The sequence below is a fragment of the Eurytemora carolleeae genome, unplaced genomic scaffold (assembly GCF_000591075.1).
Source record: "Eurytemora carolleeae unplaced genomic scaffold, Eaff_2.0 scaffold1094, whole genome shotgun sequence".
Classification (NCBI taxonomy): domain Eukaryota; kingdom Metazoa; phylum Arthropoda; class Copepoda; order Calanoida; family Temoridae; genus Eurytemora; species Eurytemora carolleeae.
In genome coordinates, this window is record NW_019397050.1 from 26,682 (window position 1) to 42,532 (window position 15,851).

The window sequence follows — 15,851 nt, forward strand, 5'->3', positions numbered from 1 at the left end:
TACTAGATACTAGAGATACTAGATACTAGATACTAGATACTGGATACTAGATACTAAATACTAGATACTAGATACTAGAGATACTAGATACTAGATACTAGATACTAGATACTAGATACTAGATGCTAGATACTAAAAACTAGATACTAGATACTAGATACTAGATACTAGATACTAGAGATACCAGATACCATTATATACTATACTAAATACTAGCTCCCTGATAACAATATCAATAAAAATAAGTTGAAGTCTTTGAAAATTTGTAGAAAAATGCCTCCTAAAAAAGGAGCCGCTAAGGGGGGAAAGAAGGGGAAAGGGGGTAAAAAATCCGGCTCCTCTAAGGGACCAACAATAATAGGTAAGGGTTTTTAAAATAATAGTTTATTAAAAACATTAGTTTAATTTCTCATCTTATTTTTACCCAAGAAAACTGATACTTTCATTTTCAAATCCTAATATTTGCTCAACTTGATATCATAGACAAGGTTATAAAGATCAAAGGTTTATCCTTCGGGGGTCGGAAATTTTGTCTGGATATTGTTATTATTAAACGCTTGATCTCGATATCAAATATGGGAACTTTTAAATTAGAGGATCAATGCTTGATCTCGATATCCAATATGGGAACTTTTAAATTAGAGGATCAATGCTTGATCCTTCAAATAAAGGTATTCCTACAGGGTATGTCTATCATGGGATATCGAAGAGGAATTAAATTGATCCGTAGATTGATCTCGAGCTTCACAAGACAGGTTGCAAACTTTACGACATTATGTAAAAGATAGTTCAGTTTTTTGCAAATAAAATCTTTAAAACACACATTTTATAAAAACTTTCTCTAGAAAAAGGAAAATCTCAGATTTCATATAAATATTTGAAAAATTACTTATATCAGTTTTTTGGTTTTCTGTGCATTCTTGAAATTGTGTCCTCAACGAGTCAAAACAACACAGATATACTTCTCAACTTAGACCAAATCCGGTCATTTTTTGGCTGGTCTGTTCAGACAACAGAGTAAAGGTTTAATGAATCCAAAATTTCTTGAAATAAGGTTCATAATTTTAAAGCAAGTAATCAATCAATTTTGTTAACAAATTCTTTAAATTCTTGGGTGCATGACATCATAAGTGGGAACTGTATTGTATGATTCCCGTAATCCTCAATGGTTTATTTTAATATTAATGAGGATCAATTGCTTGATCTCTTTATTGTAGGATTCCCGTAATCCTCAATGGTTTACCTTGATATTAATGAGGATCAATGCTTTATCTCTTTATTGTAGGATTCTCGTAATCCTCAATGGTTTACCTTGATATTAATGAGGATCAGTGCTTGATCTCTTTATTGTAGAATTCCCGTAATCCTCAATGGTTTACCTTGATATTAATGAAGATCAATGCTTGATCTCTTTATTGTAGGATTCCCGTAATCCTCAATGGTTTACCTTAATATTAATGAAGATCAATGCTTGATCTCTTTATTGTAGGATTCCAATAATCCTCAATGGTTTACCTTGATATTAATGAGGATCAGTGCTTGATCTCTTTATTGTAGGATTCCCGTAATCCTCAATGGTTTACCTTAATATTGATGAGGATCAATGCTTGATCTCTTTATTGTAGGATTCCCGTAATCCTCAATGGTTTACCTTGATATTAATGAAGATAAATGCTTGATCTCTTTATTGTAGGATGCCCGTATTCCTCAATGGTTTACCTTGATATTAATGAAGATCACTGCTTGATCTCTTTATTGTAGGATTCCCGTAATCCCGTAATCTTTATTTCAGTTATTCCTGCGGGGAAACAATACATTTTAGATCAGTGGATTAAATTAATCTGTAGATGAACAAAAGCCTAGTTTTCGATTATCCACAACAATAGTTTCCATCTTAAGTTTCAAATGATTAGAAAGTTTGACACTTTATTGCCTAGATGGAGTTCCTGCAAGTGAAATGACACGAGAGCACATAGAGGGACACGTTCGGAGACTTCAGGTTACTTTATTATTTTGATTTACAATAATCTTAGACATTGTCGTCTTCGCTCACATTTTAAAAAAATATACTTTCCGTCTCCAACAATTTTGTCAACTGTATTTTTTTTTCGCTTTCTGAAAATACGCCCTAAAATTTATGAAATGATATTTTATAAATATTTATTTATATAGTATTAAATATTAGTAATAACTAATATTCTAATAATGGTGATCATGAAGAGAAATAATAATATTGTCACGAATTGAATGAGAAAAAAAAACCAATATTTTATGAAAATGATATTAAAATTTTTAAGAAAAAATGGTTATTGATTATAGCAATGCTTATGGTACTGTGTCTAGGAGGAACTGCAGAAGGAGAGAAACGAGAGAAACTTCTACCAGATGGAGAGGGACAGGATCGACACCTTCTGGGAGGTCACCAGGAAGGAGTTGGATGAGACGAGGGCGGAGGTCGGTTTTTATTTTTCGTATCTGTATCAAAACACAATTTTTTTTTCGCATTCAGTTGAAATAAAAAATAGCAATGAAACAATGAATTTTAATCAAAACTTTATGTTTAAATTTTTTTTAGGGGGGGAATTTATTAACAGCTGTATATCGGACTCCCCCCCCCTCCCCTCTAGTGACTACAGATCTATCCAAGCCTAAACTAACCTGAAAAATTATAATAACAAGGGGTTGCACTTTTTCAGATAGTGGGAAGAATCGGTAAGATACTGTGTTTTGACTAGAAAATATAAAATCTACTATGGTGTTCTAGGTTCGAGTGAAGGACCGTGAGCTGGAGGAGAGCGAAGAGAGGCACATGATGGAGGTCAAGGTGTTCAAGCAGAAGGTCAAGCATCTACTCTACGAGCAGGAGAACAACATTGCGGAGATCAAGGCAGAGAATATGGTCTCACTCAAGGCAAGAGTTATCATCTGATTATAAGTATATTTTTCTATTGTTTAGTGCATGCATAACGTCAAAGAAAAGATCGGACACATGTATTTCCCAAGAATTTAACTTTTTAGCTAATTTTTTCTTAAAATTGTTTTTGGAAAACCCATAACACTGTGGAATAAGAGCTAGAAGATTAGTAGAGCTATGATTTTAAGTAAGTAGTCCAATAAACTTAAAGCATATCAATTGTGAAGTATACTCAGACACATTTCACTTAATAATTTGATTTTCAAGCTACTGCTTGCTTAAATGAAGTCTTCCTATTCCATAGTTTAATGGGTTCCACTGTAATTCAACCTTTTTCCAGACAGTTACTTTGTCGGGATCAAGTAAACGTCAGAAAACTATATATTTTAAGCATATAAATATTTTAAGACTACATTTTTTGCTAAGGTTGCTCGGGAAGAGCATCGAGAACAGGAGCAGCTTCATCTAAGAGATAAAGAGCAGTTAAAAGAGCAGCTTCACAACAAAGATAAACAGTATTTACAACACATTAGGAAAGCAGCAGATTTATTTTAACCCAAAAAAATAGTATTCATAAATTTTACCTTTCTTATCCCTTTATCTTTGCAAACTGATGTCGTAGACCTATGATATTTCAAACCATGAAAGCATCAAAGGTTTACACCATCAGATTGGAATTGGTTTGTGTTAAACTTGTTTAGATTTTGAAATAAAAAGTAAAAGATCTGATGTTTGTTTATGCAGAGATATAAAACTGAGGCAGACGGAGCAGATAGAAGAACTTAGGACTAAGTTTGAAGATCAATCCAGAGAAATGGAAACCAGATACCAGGATAGATACAACCAGCTCAGGTACCAGGATACAACCAGCTCAGGTACCAGGATACAACCAGCTCAGGTACCAGGATAGATACAACCAGCTCAGGTACCAGGATACAACCGACTCAGGTACCAGGATAGATACAACCGGCTCAGGTACCAGGAAAGATACAACCAGCTCAGGTACCAGGATAAATACAACCGGCTCAGGTACCAGAATAGATACAACCGGCTCAGGTACCAGGATACAACCGGCTCAGGTACCAGGATAGATACAACCAGCTCAGGTACCAGGATAGATCCAACCGGCTCAGGTACCAGGATAGATACAACCGGCTCAGGTACCAGGATACAACCAGCTCAGGTACCAGGATACAACCAGCTCAGGTACTAGGATAAAACCAGCTTGCGTACCAGGATACAACCAGCTCAGTTATCAGGATACTACTAGCTCAGGTACCAGGATACAACCAGCTCATGGGTACCACGATACAACCAGCTACCAGGATACAACCTACAGGGGTAGATGTATGTTAGGATACAACCAACTCAGGTAGATGTATTCCAAGGATGCAACAAACTCAGTTCAGTTCTAATTTCCTCCTTTATCTCTCATTTAGTTTACTCTAGGTCTGAGTTAGGACTGAGAGCAAAGACTGAAGTAAGCCATGTGGCAGAGCAGAAGAATGATCAGATTGAACACGTAAAGAAGAGCCACGAGAAAGCTTTTAATGAAATCAAGGAAAACACTCCATATTTGAATTTCATTGGATTATTAATCTTGAACATTTGATCTCGAAACGTTAAATACGATAAATTTAAGGATAAATACGTAATCCCTCAATCTAAATTATCCCTGCAGGGAATGACCACCATAGGATATCGAAGAGGAATTAAATAATAAGTATACGATGGAGATCAGCGATTGATCTCGATCTTACTTCTGTTAAATTTTGAGTTATGGAATTGTTGTTTATTTATGAATAATGGATTTACATGGTTGTGTATCGTAAACAGAACTATTATAACGATATAACGTTGAACAACTTGGCAATGATTGCAACCCTGAAAGAGGAAATTAAAGAAAAAGAACAAAAAATAGAAAGGTATATTGACGTCATATTCTTAGATAAAATATCAAGATCAGAATTATATTTTTAATGTATGAATAAGCTAAAAATAGTATTTAGACGGATGCTTGAACCGAGTCACAGATATATTTAGTATTTAATGAATATTATCTGCGTCATAATTCTATTGATGTGTACTATAAAACTTATTTCGAGACTTTTTAATTTTATCATTTTTTTCCTTTCTCACGCGGATCTAAATGTCCGGTCCTTATCAGAGTAAGCTGGGGATTTTGTATCTCCCTTCTCACGCGGATCTAACTGTCCGGTCCTTATCACAGCAAGCTGGGACTTTTGTATCTCCCTTCTCACGCGGATCTAACTGGCCTGTCCTTATCAGAGCAAGCTGGGACTTTTGTATCTCCCTTCTCACGCGGATTTATCTGTCCGGTCCTTATCACTGCAATCTGGGACTTTTTTATCTCCCTTCTCACGCGGTTTTAACTGTCCGGTCCTTATCACTGCAATCTGGGACTTTTTTTATCTCCCTTCTCACGCTGATCTAACTGTCCGGTCCTTTTCCCAGCAAACTGTGAATTCCGATCACCATTTGACCACTTAAACATAATTTTTCGTCTTTTGTCCTTTAAACCTGTTTATCGTCATCTGCATTTTGAATTAAAAAGTATAAAAAGTATATTAAAGACCAAAAAACGGGATTGAATTCAAATAGAAGAAATCGAACGTATCTCCTCACTCCATGGTTAGTCCTTAGACGCGTAAAATAACTTGTCATGGTCTTGGTTAAGTGTGGAGGCGAGGTTACGGGAATCAAGTAAAGTAAAATGAAACTAAAGAGATTGATACATGGCAATATCGACCTATGATTCTCCCAATAGAGGGAGGTTAAGTTACTTTACGTACCTTGGGACAGTTATGTAAAATAACCACCCTCTATATGAAGTTTTTAAGAAAAAGTTCGCGCATTTTCATCTCAAAAAACGATAAAATTGTGTACANACATGGCAATATGTAAATATAAAGAGATTGATACATGGCAATATGTAAATATAAAGAGATTGATACATGGCAATATGTAAATATAAAGAGATTGATACATGGCAATATGTATATATAAAGAGATTGATACATGGCAATATGTATATATAAAAATCTTTTCTCCGTTTAAAAACCTTTACTATTGGCCAGGTAACCATAAGCTGTTTATTAACATAAGTTTCAAAATTTCAAAAACATAACATCCAACCCAGGGAATACGAATAAAGGGAAAGGAAATGGCGCTGTTCTGGCTGAGAAAGCCAGTCGCACTGCTTTACAGACGAGTTCGTTATCACACATGTACACTCTTTTTTTACAGACACACAACATGACTACAGTCAAAAAAATTGCAGAACAATGTCGTCAATTATAATTAAGTTTGAATAACGAGTAGTTTATTGTAAACTTTAATCAAATTATACTCTTTGCATGAAAATTTGGCTTAACGCATTGATTTAAATGTATAAATAATATATTACATATATATCAAACTTATTTTTATGTAAACGATTAACAATAAACAAATGTACTCTCCTATAGACTGTACAAATACCGAGATTCTTATGCACTGTATATACCTACAGTACACACCTTCGGTTCGGTATCACTTACACACACTCTTTTGGTACAGACACACATTACATTCAACAATAAATTAGTTAGCCGGCCTGGTCCCAGATCAGAAAACTACTTTATTCTTTTGTTTTGGCTGATTTACTACGGTACTCATTTTAACGTTAACTAATCATAGTGTTTATATCTCGCCACTAGTGCTTGAATTGACGCAAAAAAGCGTACAGTGTGAACTCAATACAAAGGATTTTAATGATTCTTTTGTAATATTTATTTTCTATGACTTTTAAGTTCTAGTAAGTTAATATTAATATTTCTTAAATATAGAACAGATAAGATAAGAATCAATTTTTATTGATCATTCAGAGTACTCATGTGAATCGGACTCGTCACTCTATACACGGAGGGTTAATTAAAATTTTGCCTGTAATCCCCCCAAAAAATCACTACAAATTGTCATTCCAATTCTTCTTTTGCCGAATTTTCGAATTTTTATTTCCGGTTTTTAACATTTAATTTTGTCACAAATAAGAAAGAAACCATTTTAAAGGAATCGAGCCTTTGCCACAAACTCTGATTTTCTAATCTCTATATCTTTGCAACCGTCGTAGACCTTAGAAATGAAATGATACAAAGATATAGGAATTATAAAATTTAAGTTTGTCGCAAAGACTTGATTCCAATTTGACATACGACCGTTTCCGAATGAATATAAGAATGTAAAAGTTTATTCTTAGATAATTCATTTGTAAATAAGTTTCTTCTTTTCTTTTATATATTTCCTAGTGATTTTAGAATTTTTATTCAATTTAAATCATCTGTAAGAAATATTTCTAAAATAATCTGTAATAAATATTGATCAAATCATCTGGAAATAATATTTCTTAAATCATCTGTACGTAATATTTCTTAAATCATCTGTAAGAAATATTTCTTAAATCATCTGTAAGAAATATGTCTCAAATCATCTTTAAGAAATATGTCTCAAATCATCTGCAAGTAATATGTTTCAAATCATTTGTAAATCATATCTCCTAAATCACCTGTAAGAAATATTTCTTAAATCATCTGTAAGAAATATTCATCAAAACTTCGCAAATCATCTGTAAGAAATGTTTCTCAAAATTTCCTATATCATCTGTAAGAAATATTCATCAAAACTTCCCAAATCATCTGTGAGAAATCTGTCCCAAATAGAGAAATGTATGTCTTAAATCATCTGTTAAAAATCCACGTGTCCCAAGTATGTGGAACACGTGAAACGAAACATGCGAATTTTAAGATGAAGCCTAATATTTATTCTGTTTAAATTAGGGTTTTAAGATTGAAAATATTGTGCAGTAAGATTGTTTAATCAAACAAAGCAAATTTGCTTTGAGTTGGAAACTTTTGATAAGAAAATATATCAACTCAAAAGTTCCCCGCTCTTATTTCTAAGAGTGTCATGTTAAACATGAGAATTAAGTAAAACTAGCTTTGATGTTTGGTTTTTAATTAATGGAAAGGAACTGAGGTTTTACTACACACACTCAAATTTTCTAATTCCTCTTTTTTTTCAACCCGATGTCGAAGAGAATTTAATATTGTAAACTATGAATTCTTTTATATTATAGTCTAAACTTGAAATATCAAGGGTTTGCAAATAAGGATTAAAAAAATTGCTCTGACCGTTTGTTATTAATAACAAATTGTAAGAATGGCCGGAGAGTCTTGACTCTCTGTAATGTGGTCTTCACTCACTCTTCATTAATAAATTAATCTTTTATACAACATGAATGTCAAGTTGCTAAGTAAGCATACTGCAGACAGAGATAGACGGACACCAAATATATTTAATAATAAATGCGAACTGTTTAGGAGTGAGAAACAAGTTTCTATGGTTCAAGCAGAAAATAAAAAGCTCTCTGAACCATTGAAGAAAGCAAAGGAAGAATTACAGAGACTTAAAGGTAAATGAAATGAACTAATAAAGGTTGGGAATGGGGGTGGGGTTCAACCTACCTACTCCCCCTTCTCACTAAGAGTTGAGTTAGTATATTATTATTATTATTATTACTTATGTTTAAATTTTCTGTTAACCGCTACTTAAATAATTTAAAAACATTAAAAAGTTCGTCTGAAAAAGTTAATTTTTTTAGCAAATATTTACAATGATTTGTTCATATGTGAATTTTAGATTTGTAAACATTTTATTATTGTTTCTGAACAACAACCGGCGGCCAGCCTTTTGACCAGTATTTCCAACCCTATATTTCCTAAAAAAAATGGTCTTTACAAAATTTGATCTAGATATCTGCCAGTGTCGAATGTAAATCGCCCTGGGTAGAGTTTTAAATTGTATAAAGCATTTTTTAAAACCCCTCCAGTGAAAATGAATTCCCTCCGGTGTAATTAAAATCTTACTACACACTTACGTAACTCTCTCAATTATGATGTTAAATAGGAAAAGTAAAGAGGTTTGCGCGCTATAGGACATTGCGCGCGCTTTTAAGCGATGCTTGTTTAAGGCTTCATAAACTTTTTTTCCGAAAACTGCTCTAAATGATTTTAAACACACTATACTCGAGTATTAAAAATCCTACAAAGTATATTTTAAATTCTAAAATTCGTAGAGTTCTATAATTCTCAACAAAAATAGTATTTATTTTAAAAATTAAATTAGGGAGAATATGTTTTGAATGCTGATAATAGCATTAAACCTCGTTATAATATCTAGTTAATTTTAGTTTCTGCTAGTTTTTGTTATTCAAGTGAATAACTAAAACTTTCAAGTAAAAAAAAAAACTCTGATTTTCTAATCCGAATATCTTTGCAACCCAATTTCGTAGACCCTAAATATTTCAAACTATGAATTCTGTTAGATCAAATGATTTAGTTTTGAAATATCAAAGGTTTACACCATCAGGTTTCAAAGATACAGGGATAGGACATCACAGTCCTATGTTTTGTGAAGTGAATCTAACGGCCTATCCGTAATTAATTTGTTTTTGTTTTCTGTTTAATACAATCATTGAAAACACCTTTTAATAATATGTCTTATTTATTTTTAACGTGCCATTTTATATAAGTTTTCTATTTTTCTGTTTATGAAAAATACGAATCCTTTAAAAAATCTAGGTTATTGTTTCTAAAGAAAACTCCCACATATCTCTTTTTCAGGTATACTGGGTAACCAGGAGAAGGATAAGAACGCACTTATTGCTTGTAAAGCCAAACTGAAAGTCCTAACGAGGTATTTATTTGGCAAAAATAAGAGCTAATTAAATTATCATGGAATCCGGTAGATAATCATTCTTTAAGAGAGATATCATTTTGATTTTAAATTCATGAGTTTTCTAAAGGATTTGTGTCGTGGACATAAATCTTATTTGTAATCCCTATATATCTGTATAACCCAATGTAGTAGACCTTTGATATTTTAAACTTATAAATCTCTGAGATCAAATAATCTAAATTTTAAATATGTTAAAGGTTTACATCAGGTTGGAAATATATAGAGATTAGACTATATTTGAGATTGTGGCAATAAATGCTTTATATTCAAAATTTACCACCGTACATGTCAGAATAAATAATTATACTGTATAGTTTAACAAAATAATTTTTGCAACCTGACGGTGTTAACCTTTGATATTTAAAACTTAGACTAATTCATAATTTATAGTTTGAATATCAAAGGTCTATGTCATTAAACCCGAATTATTTTTACGAGTAAATTGATTAAGGGAGGTTGAAGCCTCTAAATGGGAACAGGATGTACTTTTGCAAAAATACTGTGAAGTGTCGAGAGAACGAGATGAATTACAGGTATCTTAATACTATTTCACATACGTACACAAGAAAAATCAATCCAGTTTTTCTTTCGAAAAGGGTATTATGAATATTCTTTAAATTATGAATGTATGACATTCATATATATCAGAAGTTAGAAACACGAAATCACGGAGTAGTAAAACATGGAATATAAATCACAGAGTAGCTATTTACGGAAGAGGAATCACGGAGTAGTTAAACATGGAATATAAATCACGGAGTATTAAAACATGGAATATAAATCATGGAGTAGTAAAACATGGAATATAAATCACGGAGTAGTAAAACATGGAATATAAATCACGGAGTAGCTATTTACGGAAGAGGAATCACGGAGTAGTTTAACATGGAATATAAATCACGGAGTAGTTAAACGTGGCATATAAATCACGGAGTAGTTAAACATGGAATATTTACGGAAGAGGAATCAGCAGTAGATATCTAAGGAAAAGGAATTACGCAGTAGTTATCATACAGAAAAGGGATTGCAGAGTAATTATCTGCTGAAAAGGAATCACGACCGGGGTAATGGACTAGACGGGTAATGAAAAGGAATCAAGGGGTGTTTATACATAGAAAATGAATGATGGAGTAGCACGCCAATATAAAGTAAATTTCACGTATATGATAGAAATCTTATATGTGTTCTATCATTTATCCTCTTATGGGAGAGTTATTGTGAAGAACAAAAAAAGAAATCGTGGAGTAAATATTCATGGAAAAGAAATCGTGGAGTAATTATTCATGGAAAAGAAATCGTGGAGTAGTTATTCATGGAAAAGAAATTGTGGAGTAGTTATTCATGGAAAAGAAATCGTGGAGTAATTATTCATGGAAAAGAAATCGTGGAGTAGTTATTTATGGAAAAGAAATCGTGGAGTAATTATTCATGGAAAAGAAATCGTGGAGTAATTATTCATGGAAAAGAAATGGAGTAATTATTCATGGAAAAGAAATCGTGGAGTAATTATTCGTGGAAAAGAAATCGTGGAGTAGTTATTTATGGAAAAGAAATCTTGGAGTAATTATTTATGGAAAAGAAATCTTGGAGTAATTATTTATGGAAAAGAAATCTTGGAGTAATTATTTATGGAAAAAGGAATTATGAAGTAATTTTTCCTGAAAAAGGAATTATGGTGTGGGTTTTCATGGAGAAGGAATCGTGGAGTAGCTATTCAAGGAAAACGAATAATTTTATTTCCAACTTTATGGAAAAGATATTTTTGTATGCTATTGTATTCATGTAGAATAATGGAAAAATCCGATGAATTAATTTAAAAAATTCAAAAAATTTATTTTTAAACAACATTTTCTTTTTTTACATTTGAATTTTCATACTGTACTTTTCTGTCAACTATCTTTCTATTAAGAAATATTAGAAAGAAAATTTAGCTGATTAATACATCCTATATTAAAAACCTTTCATGAAATGTGAGAAGTCAGCATCACTCAAAAAGTGAAAACCGTAGAAAGAAATTATTTTGGAAAATCTATTATTCTGAGCCTGCGATTTAAAAGTTCAGCTCGGGTCTTATATTCCTTATACCTAAGTATAGGGCTTTATCTTAGACCCAACGTATGATTCAGCTGACGGCAGCTTTTTTCACGTGATCGACAGCCCGATGTTAGTCCCGATAAAAATTAAAACGACTATGGTTGGTTTTTGTGAAGAGTAAGTCTCAATGTTGGGATTTATTTTAATCAAATCCCGAAATCCGCCAATTCCAACCATAAAAATTTACCAAATACATTATTAAACCGGATAAATAACCCAAATTCCATGGGGAGAATTAGTTGCAACTTAAATCCCAAAACTCGAGTCTAAAATTAGTTTCAATAATAGCTTAGTCTTGAGTTTTTCCCCGAAAAAATAAAAAATCACAGACTCTGTAAAGGATATTTTTCTGCTTCCCTCCTGTCAAAGAAAGATGTGTTTAAACGTTCAATATAAAAGTTTCATTTCCTTTGAGACCAAACTTTCCTCTTTTAAACCGTCACTGTTGCATTTACAATGAATTTAGACGTCATACACAAGATGTAAACTTTTGAATAAGTGACGCCTCACCCGTGCACATTAGATATCCGAGCGGGGCCAACCTTTGCAGTCCTACATTGGACTGTACCTCAAAGGAATTGAGTCTTTGCCCCAAATTCAGTTTTTGTAAAACCTCTATCTTTGCAACCTTCTGATGTAAACCTTTGATATTTCAAACTTACATTATTTGATCCAATACCATTCATAGTTGGAAATTTAAAGGTCTACGACATTGGATTGCAACAATATTGAAATTAGAAAATTAGAGTTTCTGGCAAAAAACTCAATTCCTTTACAATTACTAAAGCGGCAGAGGAGTGAGAAGATCATTTCCTCGATCTTTCGTGCGATCTCGAGTATTCATTATTAAAATGTGGAATAACAAGATCTTAATTAACCTTACACGTCTTTCCCTTCGTCAATTTTTAAAGTTTTCACTCTAAATTACGAATCAAAATATCGCTTATTTGGAAGCAAAAGTCGAAAGACTGGCAAATAGGCGTCAAATTATCTTTTATCTATTAAAAAATAAATCTCTTATTTGACAGCCAAAGTTGAATGACTGCCAACAAATAAGCTCTCTAATTGCGGTATCCAATTTTATAAAAATGCTATCCATAATATTAAAAAACCCCACAGAGTGTAGAATTTTAAAAATATAGATTGTAAGGGCGCTTCGAACTATTTATCAAACTATTTACGAAAGATTTAGTGCATTAATTGTCTAACCATACAGTACAGATTTAGTACAGTATATATATATACAGCAAAAATCTTGTCTGCAGTACATGTTTTAATTGTTTTACCATGCAGGAGAGATTTATTACAGCTATAACTTGAGATACAGCAAAAATCTTGTCTGCAGTACATGTTTTAATTGTTTTACCATGCAGGAGAGATTTATTACAGCTATAACTTGAGATTCAGCGAAAATCTTTCTGAAGTACATGTTTTTATTGTTTTACCATGCAGGAGAGATTAATTACAGCTATACTTGAGATACAGCGAAAATCTGGTCTGAAGTACATGATCTAATTGTTATATTGTACAGGAGAGATTTAGTACAGCTATACTAGAGATACAGCAGAAATCTGGTCTGAAGTACATGCTACTGGAGAAGAAAATAATAGCTCTCAGGTTCGTACTTGATGATCATTTTTGCACAACAAACAGATTGCACGGTTTACTAGATAGTAGATTCGTTAACGGAAAGAGATACTTTTTCCCAAAACTGCAAAAATTCCTTTTTAAAAAGTTTTTTTTTAATTTTCAAATTATCAAAAATTTTCGTAAGAAAAATCTCATATTTCAAATCTCAAATCTAAATGAGATCCCATTGTAAAGGAATTGAGTCGTTGCAACAAACTCTGATTTTCTAATTCTTTTAGCTTCGCAACCCGATGTTCTGATCCTTAGTCAGTTAAACTATGAATTCTGTTAGATTAAATAATCTCAGTTTGAAATATCAAAGCTTCACACCACCAAGTTTCAAAGAAATAGGGATTAGACAATTTCATGTTTTTGAAATATTTAATCTCAAACATTTTTCTGCAAAATATTCTTATCTCTACAAACGTATTTTTTGCATTAATTTGCAACCATGTTCGTAGAACAGTTTGAATCGAAGCTTGAAATAATAGTAATGCAGCTGTTGATAAAATTAAACTTTTTTCTATTTAAAAGATTAAATGTATAAAAATCAAATAGATTTCCATTATTTTAATTTTCTAATTGATTCTCATATTTTCTACTCTTTCATAATCATTATTACGAGTTTTCCTTGATATTAACTTATACATGTAAACAGAGAAGAGTTGGAGGAAAAAGATGCGCTTCTTGGAGCTAACCGAGGAGGAGGAGGAGGAGAAGGGGACGGAGGACAAGGTTGGATGATGAATGAGAGGTTGGATATCCTCCGAGAAAAGAATAAAAGAATTAAAGAGCTTGAAACAGAACTAGTTCTAGCGGCCAGGTACAGATTTTAAACTTTTAACCGACATAAGCCAAACAAAAATGCGTTGTCATAACATAACCTGGAGCACAACTTTTTTTGTCCGGGGGTGGATAATTTGTTTGTAATATAAAAATACTAATTTTTGATAAATCAAGTACTTTTTTCTGGCTTTGATATTTGATCACAACTTTTCCAAGGGCGGGGGGCGGGGTAATGCTTAAATTTAACATCTAGTCTTTTACTGACTTTCTTCGTTTTTTATTTAGAAAATTTGTATTTATTATTNAGGGGGGTGGCAGAACATATTTGCGAAGGAGATTGGAGGTGCGAAACATGTTTATATCCCAATTTTCAAAAATGAAATTCTTAGATTTGTATAAGGTACCTATAATATTTCATTTTTTAACAGCAACAGTCCTGTACCTAGTACCTACCCTATAAGCAGTCATAAAAACAAAAATTCTTCACTAAAATGCTTCAAATTTTTTTTTGAAGACAAAAAAGTTTGGATGCGAAGTGTAAAAAGTGAGAGTGCTAGAATTCGTTTCAGGGTTAAGATATAAACTTTATACAGTAAAAACTCTCAAATTAAACATTTAACAAAAATATTTTACATGTTATAAAACATGTCTAACATTTAAATAATAAATAATGGTCTCCGTTCTGAGAATCATGAAAATATATTAGATAAAATTACGCTGTTATTAGAAACACCTGAAGTCAAAACTCTGTGTTTTAAATCTTGGGATCAATCCTTGATCTCCATCCTACGTAGATCAATGGATTGATTTTATTCCTCGTTAATATTCTGCTGGGATAATTTTGTGGGAGAGATCAAGTATTGATCATCCTCAAATTTAACATTGAATATCGACATCAAGTGTTCAAGATTAAAAATATCCATACACAAAAGTGCCGATCCCAAATTGGTTAACAAACTGTGTACACATTTATCGGAAAAAAATCAATACACAGTTTTACAATTAAACCATCTTTTATATTTCAGAAGAGAAGAACTAGAGAATGGTTCAACAGGGTCAGAGACAAGTAGTTCAAGATCAACGTATTCATGATCATCATTCACATAAAGGAGAAGAATGAGGAGAAGGAGGAGAGGGAGGAGAGGGAGGAAAAGGAGGAGAAGGAGAAAAAGGAGACGTAGGAGAAAAGGGGAAAAAATTAAGTAGGAGGATAAGGAAAAGGAGAAGGAGAAGGAGGAGGAGCAGGAGGAATAGGAGGAGAAGGAGGAGAGAAGGAGAAGATTACCATGCAGGAGAGATTTATTACAGCTATAACTTGAGATACANAGGAGAAGAAGGAGAAGGAGGAGAAGGAGGAGAAGGAGAAGGAGGAGAAGGAGGAGAAGGAGGAGGAGGAGAAGGAGGAGAAGGAGGAGAAGGAGGAGAAAGAGTAGAAAGAGGAGAAGGAAGAGCAGGAGGAAAAGTAAAAAACTAAAAGGATAGGAATTTTAGAATTAGTAAAATTTGTAAAATAACGCTAAATTTCTTATAAATGTCAAAACATTTCCTTAATTTTACCTTTTAAAATCTAAGGCAAGTGTTAATTTGATACTAGACTATTATAAAATGAATTTTTTACTTTATTTATACCAAA

General features: G+C 32.5%; 1 protein-coding gene across 1 annotated transcript; it reads left to right on the forward strand.

Moving 5' to 3' along the window:
- Nucleotides 1–273: 273 nt before the first annotated feature.
- LOC111711429 (growth arrest-specific protein 8) lies at nt 274–15,401 on the forward strand. The gene is made up of 14 exons (XM_023485794.1): nt 274–361; nt 1,938–1,999; nt 2,344–2,454; nt 2,765–2,911; nt 3,341–3,447; nt 3,659–3,766; nt 4,364–4,475; nt 4,751–4,839; nt 8,293–8,384; nt 9,595–9,667; nt 10,161–10,242; nt 13,335–13,420; nt 14,091–14,255; nt 15,244–15,401. The coding sequence occupies exons 1-14, from the start codon at nt 274–276 to the stop codon at nt 15,308–15,310; spliced, it is 1,389 nt and encodes a 462-aa protein (XP_023341562.1). The 3' UTR covers nt 15,311–15,401.
- Nucleotides 15,402–15,851: the final 450 nt, after the last annotated feature.